Source organism: Rhodnius prolixus, unplaced genomic scaffold (genome assembly GCF_049639745.1).
Source record: "Rhodnius prolixus isolate KJV_2025 unplaced genomic scaffold, Rpr scaffold_1, whole genome shotgun sequence".
NCBI classification, from domain to species: domain Eukaryota; kingdom Metazoa; phylum Arthropoda; class Insecta; order Hemiptera; family Reduviidae; genus Rhodnius; species Rhodnius prolixus.
Window position 1 is genome coordinate 47,459,461 of NW_027411581.1, and position 23,695 is coordinate 47,483,155.

At 33.2% G+C, this 23,695-nt stretch overlaps 1 protein-coding gene across 6 annotated transcripts in view; it reads left to right on the forward strand.

The window, feature by feature from the left end:
• Nucleotides 1-23,695, forward strand: part of Nmdar2 (glutamate ionotropic receptor NMDA type subunit 2) — a 691,809-nt gene that overhangs the window by 595,444 nt on the left and 72,670 nt on the right. For all 6 annotated transcript variants that reach the window (XM_074142002.1, XM_074142021.1, XM_074142012.1 and 3 more), the window contains one exon: nucleotides 14,595-14,733. In XM_074142002.1, coding sequence (XP_073998103.1) covers nucleotides 14,595-14,733 — 139 coding nt within the window. The remainder of the gene's footprint in view (nucleotides 1-14,594; nucleotides 14,734-23,695) is intronic.

The window sequence follows — 23,695 nt, forward strand, 5'->3', positions numbered from 1 at the left end:
GAACGGAAATCAAACAAATGCATTGATTTTGCGGAATTGATGAAGAGTTTGTTTTTTAGTAACTTTTGGGAATGTATGGACATTCAGTAATTAATATTCCCCAACCAAACAAAAAAACAAAAACAAAAATCTATAACATTCTAGTGTTCTAAATTGTTGAGCAATCCCTTGACATCCATGGAAATCCATGCTGAATTAGCCGAGTTAGATGCGAGCGAAAATCGTAGTCAAATTAGTTTAGTACAGAGCAATTACATAAAATCGTTTGCGCCAATTTGCTTCCAAATTGAGTATTTCCCTTTGGATCACCGGCCCTTCCTCTTTCTTTTGGCTTAAAAATTGGAATTAGCCTGAAAAAAAAAAGCGCTGCCGCTCTGTAAACCTCTCACGAGAGATGCGGCACACACACACTGAAACTGATGGAAGGCAGAGATTTTAGTGTAACTTTTACACAAGAAGCTGTGTGTGGTTTGGGAAATATTTGTATGCACATCGCAATGAATACCGTTTCCATGGATACTAGTCCTGTTTCAGCTCACAGTGTCAGACGAAGATAACAGTTTTTTTTTTGTTTTTTTTTAACGGAGCCACCTCGTGCTTTACTTAATTTTACTTTTGATTTAAACTATTTACTAATTTGAGCGCAAAATATTATATTATTGTCATAGCATTGTATGTTTAAGTAAATTGTGATGTTTCTTCCTTTATTTCAAATTTATACTAAATAATGCTTCTTAGGTCCTTCTAACTACTAATATTTAGTGCTCAAAAAGTTGGAAAATAAACCTTCTCATTGCATGATGTTGGCTCACCAGATCAATTACTATCATTTCCACTGCAACTCTTTTTTTATAACCACTGGACGCTATTATAATTTCTTCCCAAAACAATATTGAGCCAGCAAGTTTAGTGCGAGACGGAAGTATAAGTTAAGTCGAAATCTCTACGCAAAAATGATGAATCAATCAAATTGCCACCTGAAACATCCGTTTTGTTGTCCGAAAAAAGTTGTAATATGCGTAAAGACTGAGTCGTGTTTTTCATTTAGACAGAATCCTCGCTATTTCAGTCCTAAATATTAATAGTTTACGGTCGCTAAAAAAATAATACAAATGTACATATCTTTATCTATTTTACATTACATATATGTATAAAATTGTTGATAGAACATCTAGATTAAGAATATAATTGAAGGAAAATTAAATATTAAAATTATTATTAAAACTGTCCGGTAGGGCAGTTGTATAAGGGTAGATCTCAAAAAGTGCACGAAAAAGCGTAACGTTGAAAAACACCCAACTTTGACAATTTTTTTTTTCTTTTTCTATGAAAGATAAAATTCCCAAATTTTCTTTATAATATAAGGCAAATCCTCCTTGATAATTTTTATTAAAATTAAATATTTACAAACTAGATTATTTATTACATATCATTTTTAACCTTAACTACTACATAACATGAAGTCATAATCATTTAATGGAAGAATGAACTTAAACATTGTTTTCTTCCTACTGCTGCCCTAAACTTGCACTTAAATCATGTAAAAATAATATAAAAAAAATCGGTAATTTGTTAAGGAGATATCTATTTTTTATTTTTTTTTTAATAAAGTCATAATTATTTTTTTGCATTAGCATTGTTTTGTAAAACAATGCATGAATAGTTTAATACCTCATATTAAAATTAATCTAAGTTAAATGGGTGCTGTACTTTACTGAACAAATATTTTGTTTATGAAAATGGCCAGCATAAAGGTCTGTGGCATCTAATAAATTCTAAACAATTTTAATGAAAATTTAATGCAGTAAAATTACTTAAATGTCGTTTAATCAATCCTTACACTTAACATTTAAATCGTTAAGTTTTTTAATCATTTAGGTATTTATTCATTTGAAGTGAATAATCCATTTCGTTGACTTCACTTATTTACTTTAGTTGATGGCTTCTACGATCTGCTATAAAGTTGGTGTTCTACATAAATGACTGAATTTTATTTACGACTTTTTTTCCATGACTTTTATTAGACTAATTTTATTAGAGAAATATGTTTTTTGGACATTCTGAGAAGGGAATGGGGTAGATTAAAACGGTCATTTCAGCATGATGTGCTGATTAGCAATATGGGAATTCTCAGCAATACGATATGTATTAAAATTTGGAATTTGAAAAAGCAAAGTTTGTCTACATTTTTTCAAATGAAAGACGTGGAAGTGTTCAGACCAGATTTTATTTTATTTAACCAGTTGTTGAACAAGAAAAGAGAGAATATTTTGCAATGATGTCACCAATACTCATGTGTTATATAACGAGAACTTTCCTGTCTGTTAACGTGTCATCAATTATTGTGAAATAATTCGAATAGTTTGAACTTTTGACAAATTGAAATTCTTTTAATTTAATTAAAATCCCAGGCATCCATGAGCGTGTAACTTAACTACCAGCCAACTTTATTGGGTCTGTTAACATAAACAAAATTTATTGGAATATACTTTCCATTTATTGAAAAATTAAATGAAAATACTCATGCTAAAAGACTTTGTTCAAAGAACAAATAAAATTAAATTAAAAATAAAATTCTATCTTTTCCCGGAGATCTGCGCTTTATTACTTAAAAAAAAATTTCCATTCTTCACGTTTCGGTGACTGTTTATTATCTTGCACTTAAAAGTAGGTACCTATCACTCGGGCTGTTTGGTTAGCATGCGAGTGGAATGAGTGGATGTATGTGAAGACACAGTCAGTAGTGTGATTGTTGTATGTCTAAAGATGATGGGACGATGAGAAGGGCCACTAAGGGCGTTAGCTGCTACTGCTGCTGGCCTTGCGTTCCCATGGCAACAACGATCTACCCGGACCCGCCCTATCCTTGGCTTTCTCCCTTCTGTCTCACTCGCGACCAACACTGAAACACACACCACACATTGCGGCTGGCAAGGACGCAAACGCCTTATCGATTTTTTTTTTTTTTAATTTTATTTGTAATCGATGCTCGTTGATCTTGATCTAATTTCCTTGTTTCTTTTAATGCAAAATGTTGGATTGTAATTCTATTTGCCCTCAATTTCTTCCTTTGTGCCACTGCTAATTAATTACCTTTTCCTGCTTGTCTGTGACTATAAATTACTGTCATTAAAATATTAAAATTTTATTATAAATTTTAGAGTTTACCCAGAATAAAATAAAACTAATATTTAATGGTACGAATTGTTAACAGTAATATTTCATCAGTGTATCTACACTTCCTGGAGATAAACAAATAATGTTTTATCACCTAATTTTTTAAAAAAATATGCCTTTAATTTGATTTTAATTCATATAAATTCGAGTTATCATTTATCTCTTTGATCTTCTCTTTCAGATTTTAATGCACAGAATAGTATGACTGAGAGATTAAATATATATAGCTAGAATGGTCTGGAAAGATAAGTAATACAGATAGGAGAACAGATAGCATTTAATGGATAGATATTTGTAGCTAGATAGGATAGATAGATAAGTTTGTAGTGGATAGATATATGGTGCATTCCTGGATAGCTGATGGGTCGATAGATGGTCGATGGGAAGGAAAGATAGATGATTAGATACATCGACAAGATAGATAGATGGAAAGTGGACACATGGATTAATAGTGTATAGATAGACGGATATATGGTAGATAGATTATATACATATATTGATTGATTAGTACTAGATAGATAAATACTTGATGGATGGTAGGGTAGTTAGAATAGATAGATGGTGAATGGATTGGATAGATAGATGATGAATGGATAGGATAGATAGATGATTAGATAGATAGATAAGATAGATAGATGATGAATGGATAGGATATATAGATGATTAGATAGATAGATGATGAATGGATAGGATAGATAGATGATTAGATAGATAGATAAGATAGATAGATGGTGAATGAATAGGACAGATGGTTTTAGTTGAGTATGTATTTGAAGTGAAGGTAGTACTTATTGACAAATTTTTTTCGACAAAGCTTGCTTATTTTTAAACTGTTTGGATCCATTGCGGATTTTGGGTTATCTACATTGAAAATGAATAGTTTTGTCTAGAGAATCCACTTTCCAAGTTTCTGACAAATATGACTTCACTAATACTAAGAACAACTGAAACCAGAATGTTCAGGAAGAAGCCGTCAATGATGGTTAAATTCTTTCATATTTGCAACTTTCTGTTTTAACCCAATATTCAATTCTTTTGGATTTTTATACAAACTAAAATATTTCCTTCATATTTAATACAGTTTAGTTTATAAATAAGATAAATTACAAAAGTTCAGTTAAAGATCAAATTTAATAACTAATAGCAGTTCCAGTTTTATAAACCATATAAAAATTACAATAACTAAATTGTAATATATTATATTAAAATAAATGCTACCACAAACAGTGTTTGGTAGAATTTACTCCTTGATTAATTCTTAATATTTGGACTGATTTAGGCTGACAAGCTTCACAACATTACTTCTCCAGTAGAGAGATAAGAAACCTATAGAAATTGCAGATTATATAGACAATGAAGATCATAGCAGTATTGATTAATTTATTTCAGTGTTCTTTTTCTAATATTAGTATTTCGTATAGTTTGGTGCCATAATTCTAGGTAATACACACATTTCGTGCAAATAATATGATGTAATAAAAGAGCACCTATGAACCAATGAAATATTGTCCTATGCAAAAACAGCAAGACGTGGTACAGGTATTACTCAGGTGAAGGCCGTTAATATGTTACCATGGTTACACCGTATCTCGCCTAGCTTTAATTTGACCCGCTTTTTTCTTTTGTTGTTACGTTTGCCACAAAACAGTGTATTTGTCATAAAATAAGTCAAGTTTTATAGCTTAATTTAAACACGACAAAAACCCAGAATAATACTTCAGCGAATATTGCCTTGTTTAATGAGTGGTTTCAGCGCAATAAACCTTCATTGTCTTCTTCAGCTTACTGAAAACCAGACAAAAAATCTTATACGACTTTCTCCTTAAACAATTTTCATAATTATTTTTTTTATTTATTTATTTAACTTAAAACTTGTACTAAAAGTATAGTTGATTTTACATTATACATTCGAAGAACAATTCCAGAATTCTACCGTGATAAGAATAAGATAAGTTTTACAAACCTTCGTCCATGTGCTAATGAACCCTTTAGTGACTGCCCTGAAAGTTACCAAAAAATCGAAAAAGCCTTTTTGACTGGTCGCATCTGAGAAACTGATGAGTTATTATTAAAAGTTTTCTTACCCATTTATTACTGATAATTTTATAAACGTACTGAAACGGCATTTTAGAAAAAAAAAGAAGAAGCTATTTTGCTTTTTACTAGCCTACTTTAATTTAGCTGATTCCTGCAACTTGTTGTTTTTCAAAATATGTAATAGTTGGCAAGCTTGTGAATTTGCATTCGCCGCCTCTTTGTCAGTGTTTCTGTTAGCTTAGAGCAGTAAGAAGAAAGTTTAACAATCAATAAGTAATCAATTCTAAGCAAGCAATAGTGTCCGTAAGCAGCTTTACATGTTAAAGAAGCAATTAGTTATCTAATCGAACTCCTTAATTCAACGGTACATTAGCCACTACCCACTGCTTTTAGTGAAGTTAATACTTTGTTTAAACTTCCTTCTTCATATCCTTTAGTATTTCTTAAACTGAAGACAATTACTTCAGGGTTATAGACTCAAAACTAACATGAGAGTCGAAATTTCTAATTTTTAAATAATTAGTGAATTATAATTGTGCGCTATTGTTCCTTCCCCACCATTATAAGAAAGAATATTTGCGATCGCTCAGATTTCCTATTTTAAATTTTTTACCTCAAATGTCAGTTTTGAGGTTTCTTTGAGTCCAAAAATTGGTAAATGAGTGTTCTGATCAGTAGAGCTCAAATTCAAATCGTTAATTTTTTTTAGATTCAAAAACTAACGAGATAAAATTTGCTGCTTAAGAGACTCGTTTTTCATTTTTTTTTTAATTTATCTTGCCCTATTTTCTCAAAATCTGCTATATTTCTCGTTGAAAAAAAGAAAAACTTTGAACTTCTAATGCTTATTTCATGCATTTAGATCTAGCATTTTCATTTGGAACATTTTTCTAAGAAAATGTATCTTAAATTAGTTCTAGAGTTTCCTTTTATTAAAGGTAATGTGCGGCCTCGTTACTTTTATAATACTAAATGAATTAATGAATAAGTCGGTGTAACCATTTAGGTATAACGGGAAATTTTATCAGGCATCAAAGTTTCTTTTAATTCTAAAGGTAAAACAGCATCTAATTGGCTAAAAACATTTTTTATTAAAACCCGCTCAGATTCATGTGATTCACGACGTATTTTATAAATTCTACTCTATTATGTTCCCAGGCGAAATTTGGGATAGCAGATGTACCTATGCTGTCTATTGAAACAATGCATTAAAGTTTAAGATATTTATTTACTTGTGGACTAAAAAATTTCGTTCGCTTAGAATGCGAAATTAAACCTCTTTAAAAAGTCAGTATCTTTAGTGGGCTTTTATCGGAAATCTTTATTTTCGATTTTATCTTTTATGGAAGCTTTTATCGGAAATGAAAGCCAAATTGTCTAAATGTAAACAAGTATTCTTTAACTTCTGCTTTGTCGTACATCATTCCATTAACTAGATCCCATTACCATTTAGGTGTACTGCCAGTCACTTTACACATTCTTTCAGCTTTCCCTCACGTTTCTCAAATATACTTATTTTCTTCTTTTTGTTTTTGTGAAAGTTGAAATACGTATATATTTGCACAATGGTCTGCAAATAAATAGAACGAATAATATAAAGTAATGGACAATTGGCTCACTAGTAGGATTGTCCTAGCAAATAATCTTAAGTTGTAATAATTAGTGTGGCGAGGAGCATTTTGTAAAGGTAAAATCCAATTGGCAATGTGGGAAAAGTAGCAGCTGTTATTTGTTAAACTCTTTTATCTACAAATTTTTAATTATTATTTCCGCTTCGTTACAATCAAAGCAATTTGGCATCACCACAGGTTTACGGTTAAAAAAGAAAAGACTTCTGAGAGAAGCGTTAAGTCCCAGAACCCCTTCTTGATACTAATGTTCGTGAAAACAAATTTAAAATAATAGTGATTGCTCTTTAATCTAAAAAATTACTAGCCTTTGTCTGCGTACTTATGAAGTGAAGACCTGCACTTTGAACGCTATGAACGTAATGCTATGAACGTGGTAGATTCCAAAAATCATTATAAATGGCATAAACTATACTATTCCTACAGCCTGATTAATGACATCAATTGGTAGAGGATTTACAAAAAATGATTAATTTGTTGCGAAATTACCGGATAACTTAATATTAGCGTCTCAAATAAATTAAGGAAGGGCCGTCCATCTCTGCTATTGTAGATAAGATATAACTAAATCTGCCCTATATATCCGTAAAAGTTAACAGTTAATTCTGGAAATGCCGAAGTAAATAGTAAAGTTGGGGAATGCAGATAAGTCTGGAAGGCGTTCAGCCCTCCTACTGATTATTTAAAATTGGCCAAATTTAATAGTTTTTTCAGTAATAGGGAATTGGAACCAATTCACATCAGCCATTTTGCTCGAAATACTAACAGTAGCGTATTTTCAAGTTAAAGATCAAATGATAACAGGTATTTCCAAAATATACAAAGTGATTAACCGCCCAAAATTGAAAAAAAAAAAGAAACTCCTAAAAATATTGAACTTGGGCTTGAATTGCACTTCTCAAAGGGAGACTAACCCAACACACAAAAAAAACATCGCAAAGATAACGTCCAAAGGTTTTGAGTATAAGGCATGGAGGTTGTGTCAAGCAGGCAACAAGAAGCTGTAGAAGAAAAAAAGGTGATTGGCATATGATATAGAACACCTAAGAGGATACAGGATCTAGCTACTGATACTTCTTATTTGGCTGGATTGACACAAAGAAGGGTAAATCTAGTTGCCGGACCAGATTTTCTATCAGGCCAACAGAATTGAATAACTTTTTTCCTTCCAGGACGAAGGATGAGAGCAACCATAAGGGTACATTTTCTTTTTTCATCCCTTAAGAGAAAGTATTTCCATCGTGCCGCTTATTGATTTTCATTTTTCACACAAATACACGTTTTTAGGTTCCTTCGGAAAAAAAAGTAGTTTTCACAAAGCTTGTAAGTGCCTGACAGCTCGTGGACAGCATAACTCAAGAACAAGAACATCCACTGATAAACCAAAAAGACAGAGATTACAAATTTGATATTTTTAAAGACAACAGGAAGTTAAATTTAATAGAATTTTGGAATATTGGTTGCACCTATTGGTTTTTGAAAGGTTCTCCAACTAAGCTTCATTTTAGGAAATTTATAAAGTTGGTTGGGAGCAGGCTACCCTTAATTGTGTTATTTCACTAAATTGTACAGGGATATTAGGGAAAGTTTAAATTATGAGTTTTAAACAAACATTTGGCATGATGTGGGATCATTTGAAATCCCTCTTTTTAGCATAATTGTGTCTAAATTGGCTTCTGGAGATTTGTTGTTCATTTGGTAATCTTACACAGAAACTTGGATTTCCCTGTACTGCCGCGTTTAGTACACTGTTTGACTTTATAATACTGGCTGCAGCATCCGGCTGATCAGAATCAAAAGTGTATGAAACTTCAATCAGATGGTCGGTCTAAGAGACACTATCCTACCTTGGAAATTTTTAAAATAAAAGAAATGGGCTTGCTAAGACTGTCTCTATAAAATTCCGAGTGATCAGTGCTCAGAGTTTTTTAATCATCGCAACCCCAGCTTCATACACTGTTACTTACAATCAGTATTAAGCAGGACAGAATTTAATAAGGGTTCCTTTATGAATCATTGAGTAAGTTCAGAAGTTATATAAATTCTTTTCTCACTAAGGATCGATATCCTTTCTGGAATTGCAGACGGTTGCAAGTACTACCTTGCTCCTTTAATTACTTCCGCTCAACTAAGTTGTATTATTTTGAGACATTTATCAATTTAATAAAAGTAATTTTAATTTTAACTGTGTCTGCTTTCATGTAAGAACATTAATTAGGATATCATTATGAGAGAGATTGCAAGGCATGTAAGAAGGTTATAGGAGAGAAATAAGGATATGGAAAGAGGGCAGTGTTTGGCTAAAAGTAATTCTTGTTATTTATTTGTTTATTTTCTGTATTTATACAAAGTTGCATGTTACTGAAAGAGTTAGCCTTTTACTGTACAATAAGAATTATTACAAGATACAAAAATAATTGACGTAAACAAACTTACTGTAATTAAACATAACAAAACTGCAATTGAATTTAAAAAGAAAAAGGAAAATGTGTCTCAATAATACATTAACTGTTCTTTTCTTTTGTTCCTGTACGAAAGGAAACAAAATAAGAGATAGCTCAGGGAAACAACATCAACATATGGTAATAATCAGGAACCAAGGCAGTACAAAAACACAAATTATTCATTCGCATTACCGACTAAAATAACATTATACATCTAGTGAGCACAGACTGCACATTACTCTTACAGCAAAGCACTAAGTAGTCTCATTGCTTTAGTAAAAAAAGTTATTCACATTAAATACTTAAACATTGTTTTCACATACAAATATGTTTTCTAAAGAAGTATCGAAGGATTATTAAGGTATTTGTTTCGATATAAATTGTGGTAGGGACATTTAAAAAAATATAGGTTCGAGAGTTTCTACGCTATAGCTTATCTTTTTTGTATAAATAGTACATTTTTTTTAGCAGAACTAAGTCCTGAGTGGACTGAACACCCTGACAGCTTCCAAACAAATATTACAAAATAAGTAATATCTCTCATATTTTCCTTGCAGAATTGTAGTGTGTACTATACGAGGAAGAATGTGCTCTCTCTAGGTCATTTGAAATAGATTTCATCATCCAGTCACTTAACATTTGGTTTTCATTAAATCTGCCCGCTGGCTCTCCCACAGCCAGTCATACCCTAACGCTATGAAATAGTTTTTTATCTGAGATATCCAGTTGTATTTACTAGAAGAGCTGTCCATATTTAATAATTTATTGAAGTAGATTTTAGGCAATCTATTACATAAAATTTTACTTGTACACTTTATATTTGCTCAGCGTATCTTAAGGGCCAGAGTTCACCTCCATAAAGTAGAGTGATACAGACGATACTATCAAATAATTTTAGTTTACCCTTCCAAGAAGTAAATGAGTAATTCTTGTTACAGTTTCGATGAAGAAAACTGCTTGTTTTAGATACAGATGGGCCCAATAATTTGAACAGATAAAACAAAGAATAGTGCTGTAAGAGCATTTTTACTGATTACGCTGTCTCTGTAGTCTTAAGTAAAAAAACATTAATTGTTAATTGTAGGAACAAAATGTGGGCTGTTAAGTATCTTTAGGGCATTACAGGATGTTCATAATTTGTGTTGCATTATGAATTATTAAATTCCAATTAACAGGTAATCAATGCCACACAATGGGCCTTGCAAAGCTATTTAAATGAGAGCGTTCTATTTAATCGACAAATGAAGCTCGAGTCAATAGTTAACTTGATTGAATTTGAGGTGATTATGTCTATAAAATATAGACTGGATATTATAAAATAAAGTGCTTATTAAAGTAACTAAATTTCAACTTTGTTCATTATTATCCATATTTTCTCTTGCTATGAGTGGTGCAAAAAAGTAGCTCGCTCTTAAAGCTAAGATACCATAAAAGCAAGATGTGTTACCACTGCGTCGATGTTTAACATCAAGGCCTTTTGCTTGTAAGTATTTGCCCACTACAGCCTTTTGTTTTTCGTTTCAAAGTTTACTCAAAACCGTTTGTGTTCTGCTAAGAAGATATTTAGCCATCATGTTACACACAACATATATATATAAATATACTTCTTACTCTTCTTTGTTGTTGTATGAGAAGCGAGAATCATTTTGTTGAGAGAACGACCGACACTTTTGTGTGGGTATATGTATGACTTTCAGCAGCAGTTGGCGGTGACCCGAGCTGAATAATAGAAGCTATTACTTCCACTTCTATTTCCGTTCCTACACCATTTCTCCGCCTTCTCAACTTGCCCTCTGTTAATACTTCTGAGTGAATCCCTTAAATGGCAAATTCAAGCAGTGGGAGTCATAGCAAAGTGCAAGAGAAGGCATTGGTAACCCAGCCGTTTCGCAGCTTGGTCTCTTTATAACCTAATAAAGTGGGTATATGAAGGGTTAGGATTTACACATTTACTACTTCACTATATTAAAGCGAGATGGTCAAGTTATATTTGAGAATAGCCAACTGTTCTTTCTTACCAGATTACGTTCCATTTATAAAATTATTTTGTTCGTAATTATTATCCCTTATTTGTAAATTATTTAGCCTTACAACAAGAATTAAATATTGAAAAATAATTTTTTTATTTATAAACATAAATATTTATTTTTTATTGTAAGTACACAAATTTCGATTTATTTTTCTTATGCTTTTTTGGAGTTCTATTTGTTTTGTATAATTTTCTGTTTATATCGTTTATTTCTATCTTATTGTAAAGTGTTTTTATCTTATCTTTAATGTAACAAATCTATTTATTTAATGTATGCAATGTAAGAGATGACCGACTCCCACGATGGTCGTTGACCAGGAGGCAGTCTTTAATCCATTAAAGACTTATTATTATTCTAAAAGGTCTTATTTAGTTATTAAAGGAGACAGCATTTGGAATTAATCTACTAATCTTCCGAATTTATTTTCACTAAAAAAAAATCTCATCTTGACAGATTATTAGATTAACGGTCTATTCTAATTTGAGCTGTTTGAAGAAGATTGACGCTATCCCAAAAATAACAAAAATGCTGAGATTATAATGGAAAGCTAAACATTTATTATTCTTATTGGTTTGTGGCGACACTCAATCTCTGCAAAGCCGAAAGCCTTTAAAGACCGCTTACCTGCGCCAGGTTATCATTTATTATTGATTGTAGAGTTTACAAGGGTAGTGAGTTATGTTGAGTGATGATGGAGGTTGAGTCAGAGTTTACCAATGGATTTCTAAACCCTAGTAATGACACAAATTATCTATTATTTTTAAGGGGATGGAAACAGGAAGGAATTAATCTATAATTAGGTTGGCTCAAAATAGAAGTTGCGAAGAATTTAAATATTCTAGGGTGACATTTGCCCGGAGATAAAATTTGGACAAACACCTGAACTCATGGTTCCTATTTAAATCAGCCAAGATTTATTGGGAGTCTCGGCCGTGTAGCTCACAAAATAATTTACTCTTCAGCCACTGAGCCAATCCTCACGTGCACAGCCCCGTGTGGGGAACACGTGCACAGCCCCTTGTGGGGAAAAAAGCTTCAAAGAAGAAATTTATTTAAAATAAACTTTAGATAGGTCAACGGCTGATAGCGCTCCCTGTAATAAGATGGTTTAAAAACAAAATAATTACGGCTGGCGTGTACTATATCTTGATAAACATTTATGAATTTATTAATTTTATAAGATAATAAAAATTAGGCACTAGAAAGAAGGTTATGAAAAACCAACAGACTACTTGGAATGGATGTAAGAGTCTCTTTGGAGGAAGAGACTTTAAAAAATGGCTTTAAAACTTTAGATTGGGGTTCTCTAGTTTTTTCATGGTGGTTTACATAGAATTCTTTATGTAGAGATTTACTTAACCAAACTAATTTTAATTTATAATTTAGCTTACTGAATTTACTCTATCATTTATAAATACATCTATTATTTCTAACACTACAATATGAAGTAACCAAAGCCTTTATCGCGTTTAAACAATTTGTTTATTTATCCAGAATTATTTGATTCCACGGCAATATGGTATTATCTAAACATGATGTTATATTTGCGGCGTGTAGTGTTTTGCCCCACCAATTAAATGGTGCCTGATGTTCTGAAGAGCGCTCTTCAGTTTTGGAACTGAAAATCAATGCGATTAAATAATCCACCTGGAAATGACTTTGTTATTGGTTTCGTTTATAGCTGAACCCTAACTGATGCCATATCTAGGCGCTTTAAGGCGACAATTATATACTGACCAAGTAATAAAAATTTCTAAAATGTACATTTACTAGAGTTTTATCTACCAACATATTAAAGTATCCTATTCCAATAATTGGAATCCACAAATTTTATACGTTGGCAATAAAAATAAAGTGGTAACTTTTTCCCAAATTAAGTTATGCTAAATAAAATTAATGTCGTAGTTGAAATATTTTTCTCGCCTCCATCTCTATCTCTGCTTTCTTTTGGAATACGGGTCGCTTACCCGGTCCCTTAAAGTATTCCGTCCATACTTTCTAGTAAGTATGTAGTTTTACTTCCAGACAAACACGACACACTTTTTTGCTTCGAAACGATTTTAATCTAATTCAAAATTTTCTTTGTGTATTTTTGCCCCAAAATGAGGATCCAGTGAGGTAGTGTGGTGGAGGAAGACTGAAAGACTGGCGGCCATCAAGGCTCTGCCAGGGTGCAGAGACTAGCCTGTCTGTTGATTACGGGGGGGGCTCTTTAGCAGTGCCGCTACTGCTTGGGAATCACGATGGGAGCAGTACTTGTGGCTCTCAGAGACTGGATCATGAAAAAAACTGAGTGATGTATCCTGGGATTAAACACAGCAAGCCCATGATTAAACGAAGAGCCAAAGTGACTGTGTGCTTGCAAATCTTAGAGACCAAAGGAGATTGTAGCGCAAAAAGAACTAGTAGGAAAAGTTGTCAACACCCTTAGTAGGGGAGGTTTCGTCTACTAGATCCAAAGGAGGGGCACAATAAGCCTCTTTTGGCTGCGGTGCCGTGGGGCATAGATCCCGTCCCGCTACTTTAATCTTTGTGTATTTTTTTTAACCTTTGCTTGATGATGCTACTCGATTTGCGCGCTACTTCTGTGGCAGCCATATTCAAGTTAATTCAGTTTCCTTCCAAGATTAATATCTCTGGGAATAAATGAGATATGTTCGGGCAGTTAGCACTTGTACAATTATATCGCAAATCTTATTAATTTCCTGTTACTCTAATGATTAACCATGCAGAAAAAAAGTAATTATAACTCGAAGTTGTAAATATTATAATGTTAGTAGACTCAGATGACTGTGAAGAGGAAGAAATCGGAGTTCTTATCCTCTCTTTTATTCCTCTCTACTTCGGAGGTGCTGTGAAAGCTGTTCTCCAAATTCTTTCGCATAAGTGCCTGTTTATTCGAAAAAACTATAGAAGTCTATTGAGTTGGAATCTTTCGTGTTGTGCCCAACATTCATTCACCTTCCAAGTTGGTTTAGGTGACGTTTACATCTTGTGTACTTTGTCATTTTTTGTTTCTTCATCTTTTTTCAGTTTGCCTATTCTTGGAATATTCATCGACGGAGAACTAGAGCTAGGAAAGTTTACTAAATTTTCTTTAGATTCAGTAAAAAGGAGCGGAGTCGGGTTGAAATGTTAAAATTCTATAAAATATTAGTTAATATAAAGTGAAAAGTAAACACTTTTATTAAATAATTCTGAATTTATATTATATTTCTTATTTGAGTAAGTAACTCAAGACAATTTTATTTTTACTTTTACTTTTTCCTTAATTTTAGATACCTAAGAAATGTGAGCGTGGAAGCAGAACAGGGAAAACCGAATGTAGAATTCACAGCAGATGGAGTTTTGAAAGCAGCAGAACTGAAGATAATGAACCTTCGACCGGGAGTAAGCAAACAACTAGTGTGGGAAGAGGTATGTTGACTTCTTCAGTTGTATTTATATGAGGCCCATTTAGATGGCTAAAAACAAATTTAATCAAATAACATTTTTTTTAATCGAATAAGAAGTTAATAATAAAGGTGAAGGGGCATTTCATTTGAACAAATATTCCTTCGACAAAAATCTGCTTTTCCCTTTCTTTAAATTTTAATTTGTTTGATGTACGCTTAAATATGAAGTTAGCTTTTGATCTTCGTAACATTGAACGTTTGAAATCTTCCCAATTACTTCATTTCTGTAAAAACCTGTTATTAAATTCTTTTTTGAAACTGTATATATAGAGAACATTGAATAAAATTCGGACCTAAAAAGGAGTACCGTCTGATAGGCAGGGTCCAGTGAACATTTTGATGTCTGAGAAGGACCCATTCGAAGTAGTCTATAAATTATTATGGGTCTACTATTACGAGAATTGTACTAAAAACTTTATTATTGTAAATTGTACTCTATTTTTTGAGCAATGTGGTTTAATCATTGAAGTTATAGTTTGCTTCCATCACTTAGATTTGTTTGTTATTTGTAAATAAGCTAATACGTCGGAGCGCGTAAGCACAATCTTAGTATCGATATATCCGAATTATAAATTCAATTCGAGAATAGGCTGCATAAGTGCTACCAACACGCCAATCTTCCAATCACGATCTAATGCTTTATTATTCCATAAACAATGAGTTTTTAGATTTCCCTTGAGCTTCAGCAGAACTTGTAAGCTGATTTGGCAATACTCCCACCTCATTCAGCTACGTTGCCTATGCGCGTTCTCACGTTCTAGCTTTAGAATAGAAGATTCTTCTCTGCCTTCTTTTAGCCAATGGCAATGGCCACTTTTGCTGCTCTGGAAATAACCATATTTTTATTTATTTATTTTTATTGTATTTTATTGGGGATAATACAATATCTTGTAAAATTTTATTTTATGCACGCGCATCTCCTTTAATGCTTGCCGTTCAGAGTTCCATACATTTTCAAAGATTTGAAAAAATTTTATACTTTAGAACACTGCTTCTGTCCATTTCATTACTTTTTCCATCATTATATTCAGGTTGTAAAATTCTACTTCCGCGTTTTCTACGTAAATTGGATTTTCATTTTGAATTCAGAATTCAGGTGAAATTAATTATTCAATAAATATTTAATAATAAACTCATTTTCTCTTGCCAGGTGATTGGTTTTTGGAACTTTTTTTTGTTTATATTATTCAGGTTTAAGATTATCCTCTTTTATGTAAAATTTTTACAACATTCCAAATTATTGATTTAATTATTACTTCATCAAAGCAATGTTTTAAAGCTTTTGAAACTCATATATATTTTTGTTTACATAAAAATTCACGAGTTTCGTTTAAAATCTTTTGTTGACGTTCTTTATTTTTTAAACATATACCTATCTATATTCACCCAGTATATGCTGTGTGGTCACTTTTTTGTTTATTTAACTTTTTACTTTCAAGGTATTGCTGAGAAGTTTTCTTTGGCTGCTGAGTGGCCACTTAAGTATCAATTGCTTAACTCCATCTCGCCATTGCATTCTACGAAATTGTCTCCTTCATAAGTTCATCAAATCTTTAGAAGTCTCTATAAATTTTTTTTTTTTTTTCATCGTACTCACATTTCGCTACCAGAAGTCAACAGCAACATTTGAGGGCTAAAGATCTTTTCGCTCGGCTTCCTGTATCGCCTCATTCTTTCTCCTACTTCGCAGGCATGTAGTTTAGTTTATTTTATATTTTTATTATACTTCCTAAAATACCTATGAAACAAGAAAAACTACCGACTCCTGGATGAGCATCTGCACTCGTTCAGACATCAGATTAACTGGTGCACTACTTTGTTTCTTATTGTCTTTTGAGAACCTGAACTTTAACTCATTAATATCTTCTGACTGTCTTTTTCAGTCTGTTGTCCAACACAGTTTTGTTCTTCTTTCTTTAAATTAATTAACTAGTGAACTCCTTAGATTTCTGATCATTATCTGTGGACGTAAGTCATTTACCATCTCGCCTGAATGAAGGCATTTGCCAGCCATTATAGTAGTTTTCTTTAATAAAGCCTTTATTAAAACTGGATTCACCTTAATAACTCTTACATTTACTGTTATTTATGGTGGATTTATTTTCTTTTATGTAATAACTGTCCCAAAGAAAGTTATGTGGTTGTAGTTTTGATTAAGCGTTTTGGGTATAACGTACGATCTTCAATAGATTCAACAATACCAAGCTCATTATAGTGGCGGTATTTTAAACAGAATTCAGGGTTTTTAATGTATGTGGTTTTCTACTTTTTTTTGGAATCATCACAGATAATGGAACATAAACTAAAGTGGATGTAATTAATTTTGATTGAGATGGAAATGTAGGTTCATATAAATTCTAATAATTCTCTTATTTAACAGAGAATATTTGTTAAATCATTTTAACCTAATTACCTTTGTTAAATGTGAAAACAGATATTCTCTGACATCAGCATGAACTTTATAATGATGTAGGTAGTGAGGACTCAGAAATGAGACCTCTTCATGCCCGGCTGTAATTAGATATCAAGCAATGATAACTAGCATTATATATTGTTATTCAGGTGTTTAACTTTTATTAATTCCACAGCAAACTGTATTATGTTTAACTCATAAATATGTTTGTTATTACTCGTATCTTGGTGTAGAGAAAAATAGTTTGTTTTTTTTTAGTAATGTAACTTTTAAGCTGAAAAAGCACCAGAAAGGATTTGTGGTTATGCTTTACCTCACATCCTTCTACTATTAGATTGGCGTTCTAATCATGCTGCCGCGCTATCTAAACCTTCACAAACTGTGAAAGGGCAGTAGGTGGTAGATGATGTCCCTGCACAGTGATCGAAGCCAGGATCCCACTGGGCTACAAACTTCAATATCTGAGATTTTCAGTTAAGGTGGGCATCAGTCAAGGCACAGAAGCAAAATCTGAAAGTAGCTGGAGTGGGTCATAATGGTAACTGTTTCTTCTATGGACAGTTGCTTCTGCTCGCTAGCTCCAGATCTGTTTTATCTGACATCCAATCATCCTGCAGTCGATAAGAAATACCAGGATTGTTGCTACCCGGTGGTCCTGTGCTTTTAGACTGAGGAAGAGATTAAAAGTTTAAAACCTGCTTCTAGCACGAGTTTATGGAAAGTTTTATTCAATTTTTTTTTTTTTTTTTTTTTGGCGCATCAACAGCTGAGGTCATTAGCGCCCGGAGCTTTTTCCAGTGCACTGCCGGCCTCTGGAAAGTGTTCTCTCGTTACAGACAACACTGTCCATCACCGGACAGTGAGCTATAAGAAGCTCCTAGGAAGAGAAAATCTAAGGGTCAGCTGCTGGATTCGAACCCGGGACCTCCGCGTGGGAGTCCAGTATGCTAACCTCATAGCTAATCCCTTCCCTTTTTATTCAAATGGAATGAAACTTACATCAGTTGGGATTTAAATTAACTCACAATAATGCATTTTGGAGCGAAGCTCGGGTATTAAGCTAGTACATTTTATATACTTAACGAATTCAAGCGTTTGATTTATGTAGGAGGAGAGATGGTTTTTATTTATTTATTTTATTATTATTTTTTTTAATGTTTAAGGCGCGTCAACATCTGAAGTTATTGGCGCCCTGAGCTTTCTTCAGTGCACTGCCGTCCTACGGACAGTGTGCTCTCGATACAGACACAATACTGTCCATCACCGGAAATGGAGCAAGAAGCTCCTAGGCAGAGAAAATCTAATGGCTAGCAGCTGAATTCGGATCCGGGATCTCGGTGTTGAAATCCAGTATTCCCTAACAACTTAGCTAATCTCTTCCCTGAGATAAATTGATTAACACTGCATTGCCAATGCTCGAACTTAGTCAGTTATTGCCAATGTGGAGTCATATTGACTCCATAATTTATTTTTATCTTTTTTTTATATTTATTTCAATTTTAATAATAAAAATTGCACTAAAGGATGAGAAAGAATAGGAATTAAGAACGAAAAAACAAATTTTGTCCACAAATCGGCTTTAACATTTCATGCAGAAGGAATTAACTTCAACTTAGGATCGCAGCAATATTTTCAGTATTTTCTAGAACCCTGATTGGCTGCCTTCTGATCAGGGGCTTTTTCATTTTTTTTTAATTACATTCACTATTTTTTCAATTACTATGCGCTGTTGGCACGGATCGGAAATTACCTAATTCGCTGCAAGTTTTTGCTGCAATTCGGACAGAAAATCAATTCTAGAAAGTGGCTCTTTTGTGCCTTGATACTTCTATGAAAATTATGTAAATTTATCAAATAAGCATTTAGGCAATGAACTGGAGTCAAGTTAATAACAGAAAATCCACTTATATTACCAATCAGGAGTCGAAATGATTCCGATATATTTACTTGTAATGCCAATCTGGAGACAAAATGACTCTTATGATTCAAGTAAACTAATCTGCAAAAAGAAACTAAGAATTCCATGGTCTTCAGCTCGTGGCTATCAAATGGTGAAAGAGTGAGGATAGCATACCTAAGAGCATTTTGGGATAGCTATGAGTTGTGGGGAAACAGAGCCATTCCTATTTTTTTGGAGTCAAATTGACTCTGGATTGGCAGTGCAGTGTTAAGGAGATATGAACTATGAATTAGGTCTATTAGTGGAGTTAATGTTGACCTTCCAGGATAAATTTTAACTAGCTTTCTGCGACACGAATTAATGGCAGATCTTATATCGAGCGAAATATGTAAGCAGTTGCAATATATAACTGTTGAATTTCTGTTATATAGTATTTTTTTCTCTAAGAAAATCACTCAATTTTTCTGTCCTTTCTACAGTGGTACATGTAACAGCAACGCCTCTGGAGAGACATGGCAAATAAAGATGTTAGCTTCTTATCTTTTGTAGTAATTAATTCTTTTTCTTCACTAGTTTTAACTTCTGGATTACACCAAGAAGACTTCTTACAACTCATTGTAAGTTTATTTTTTCTCGGAAACCCTTGCGGAAGTATCAAAATACAATGAAGATCTTGAATAGTTGAGTTGAAAAATCCAGAAGGTATAGGTTGTGTGCGTGATTATTTCGATTTAGTAGTTGCTATCAGAAATCTAATCATGTTGAAAGTAATAAAAAGAAATAAGATTCTGAATGGTATTCACTTTAGTTTACTTCAATGAAGTGCCATTGGACCCATCTTTCTTTTTATGTACGCTTCCATTCGAAAAATTAAATCATCTATAAGCAGCATTGTAAATATGGGGTCGTGGACCTAAAGGGATCCGAAATTCTGTCAGAATTATGCAACGACTTTATTGTATAATACACTACTAATAAAAAGGGTAGTTCTCAGTACATTACGTAGTAAAAACGGTCTTTTGTTGCTTTAATTTTTTTTTTATATATTATTTACTTTTCTGAAAAAACAGAAAAGGTCCCGCAAACTTCTTCAATACAGGCCCGACAACTGAGGTCAATGATACGAAGAGCTTTCTCAGAATACTGCCGGCCTTTAGACCGTATTCTCCCCCATTGTCAGCAACGTGCAGTGAGATGAAGAGGATCCAAGTTGTAAATGTAGAGGTTTTATTATTTGTGTATTATCTAATAAATTAGGTTGCATAATTCTGTCATGATTTTTGATTCTGTTACTTCCACTTGAACCGAAAGCCTTCCTCGCAACATGACACATCTTTTTAATTAGAGAATCAGTTTACTGGTTCACAATGTGTTGAAAGCTACAAATATGTAAATAAAGAAGGTAAATCCAATTAATACAATAATAACAATTTTAGATGAACTACATTATTTAGATCGGTGTAAAATGTAAATTATTTGAGTGGAAGTGACATTCAAGGTCTATACTCTAGCTTACATTTCAAATTCAACAGTCGTCTGCCATCTAGTCTTAGTTAACTTCTCTAATGGAATTCGTGCATGGAATATATAAAATTGTAAATTTAATAGTGTTTATCATATTTTGAGACTTTTTGTTGGTTTTATCTTTGTAAGTTTTATAGCACAAAGCTAAAATAAAATTACAACTGCACTTCTGTCATATCTATGTGGTAATAATTGTGTAAACCAATTTAACGTTCGAGTAGAAACTTTTTCAGTAGAAATTCGGTGTATGTTATTACATAATTATTTTACTTATTTATTAGTTTGGTGCGTTTGAATTAGGAATAAAAATATTGCAAAGCCACAAGAGGTAATAGTATTTTGTTTTAATAGATAGTGAGTTAAATCGCCTAAAAAAGCCTGTGAGTTGTACTTGTCAGTCATTACCCCTGTCGTTGGCCTCTATCAACATTTGTACCAATTCCAAAAAAAAATCTGGCACAAAGCACTGAAACAATTGTAATATGCCATTTGTTGGAAACTTCTGTAAAAGATTGTCATTTGTTAAAAATATGGAAAACAGTAGGTGTCAGCCAGCAATGTTTTTGGGGCGGGAGAAATACTTACCAAGTTCAAAATTTTGAGTTTTTAGATCACTAAGAGGTTTAGATCTGGTTGAACATGGAATGTTGAAGGGTCAATTGAAGTAGACGATGCAAATGTCTTACTTCTTATCTTTAGCAGTTCCAGGAGGCAAAAGTGCGTTTTGGGCTACGGATGTCACAAGATGTTTGTATTTAAAAAATAGTTAAGGCCGAGGCGAGCCTGATGTTAATGTTACTACTTCAGTCTCCTGACTAAGGCGCCACGGCAGCCGAGCGGTTAGAGGCGAGACCTGTAAAGCTAATATGTACTGTGGTACTGGGTTCGATTCCCAGTCTTAGGCCTTGGATTTTATTTAATGGGTAATAAAAGAAATTTACAGTAAAGTATGTTTGCTAGTCGCCTCCGTCCATGACACCTAATTGGTAGTTGTACGTAAAGCCCGCCTGAAAAAATAGGCAATTACTTTACTTTACAGTCTTCTGACTGCTCTAAACCGTCAATAAAGGACTGACATTAAACTGCGTTCTGGTGAACAACCGACATACTACGACGTCACATAACCGCTGACATCGAGTTTATCCGCTGTACAGGAGCTGGCGAAAGCCCTTGAACCAAAAAGCAAAGAATCGTATTAAAGTTGAATCTGCGTAAAAACAAGAACAACAACAATAGTGAGTGTCTGTTGCAAAGAAGAGATTTAAGAAAGGAGAGTTAAAAACATTTAGATTTCTATGTGGACACTGATATCTATTATAAAGGTAGAAGTGTGTCGGAGACCCGCTCTCTTGAATTGTGCAAGTTCGAGCGAAATTCGTATAAATATGTAGTGTAAATAATAGTGACCCAAAGAGCTAAAATGTTCAGCGTTGTGCGTTTTCTAACCTCTTGTATGAATTGGTGTCATGGAGCTTACGAACTGCACATTGAGGCCTTCAAGAATGTTAAATATCTCATAAAAATGCCCAATTTCGAAATACTCTTACAAATGAACAAGAAATGCTAGGTAGCTCACAGTAAAGAAGAGGAAACATTTCGAACACCTCTAAAGACAATTACTACGAATATTCTTTGCTGCAGAAAATGTGTCTAGGGAAAATCGATGCAAAGCTGGAGCTTGGGTGGCGAAGTACCACCGGCACTTTTACAAGGATAATCGCTAACGTTTGCGCGAACAGGCACTTATACAAGAAGGTTATTTTAATTAGTAATACCATTTACCAGGATGTAAACAATTTCAAATTACTCTTACTCTTGACTCAGCATACTTTCAGAAAATGGATTTTGTTTTTCCTTGCGTCAAGAATGAATTTCTCCAAGGTTAATAAACAATGAAACTTAATATGTTAAGAAAACTTTTTAATTTTGTAAATAAACTGCTAACTTAGTGCGTGCATGTGTGAATGACGTTAATTGAACAACATACGTATAACTTTAATTTAAATTAGTTTTCAAAAATCTACTTCATATAAAATTTTACAGGAGAACGGTTTTATTTAATATCTCAAAGTTATACTTTTTGCCCACAGCAGATATTGGTTTGACAGCGACGACATATTTATTTTTTAAATACAACAATTTAACCCGCACACAAAACGAACTGAAGTTAACAGACGTTATCGACTACTTAAAAGACTACTAGACCAACGTTCAAATCTTTCACTTAATAACAAACGACTGATTTACAATTCTATACTAAAACCCGCCTGGACGTACGGTATTGAACTGTGGGGTTCAGCGAAACGCTCCAATCTTCAACGAATTGTATCTCTCCAGTCTAAAATTCTCCGCACTATCGTTAACGCTCCATTTTACGTGTCAAATCTACTTAGATGTAGTTATCCCCACAGACTTGGAAATTCCGTTTGTTGGTCAAATTGCACGAACTTGTCCGCGATTTATCATCTCATCACATTCCAGATCATCCTCCCAGACGACTAAAATGTCAGTGGCCTCGCGATTTTCTCTCTTCTGAAGAGAGTAGCTAATCCTGGGAGACGACTTAGGGAGTGTTATCACTGGGTAACTTCTCCCCTCAATTAGTGAGTTTGTAGTGGTTTCAGTTATTGTCACTGTTACTAATAGTGCATCTAGCGCTGGTGTAACATAACAAATTAATTTTTAAAAAATATCACAATTTAGTTTTTAGTTTCTAAGGAAGTATTCTTGAGTCTTCAATTAATTCGAAAGCGGAAAATCGCGGAGAGGTGGGATTTGAAGTTTGCTTTAAATGCAATCAAAGATGGCATCAATAAGGTTTTGGACAAATTGACACCTTCTATTAATATTGAAGTGGTACTTTTTGATGAGAAGTAACTTACACTTCCCTGGGAATTCTTTTCAAAAAAAGTTGAGTCTTAATTTTTCGCGATTGACAATACAGTTTTGAAAGTGATGTCTGGTAACTGTTACCGATATCAAATAATTCTTTGGATCTAAATGTTTTTGGATTTCATAATGAATTGTTATTTACAATATAAATACACGATTTATGAAAGCTTATTAAACAAATAACATGAATTAGTA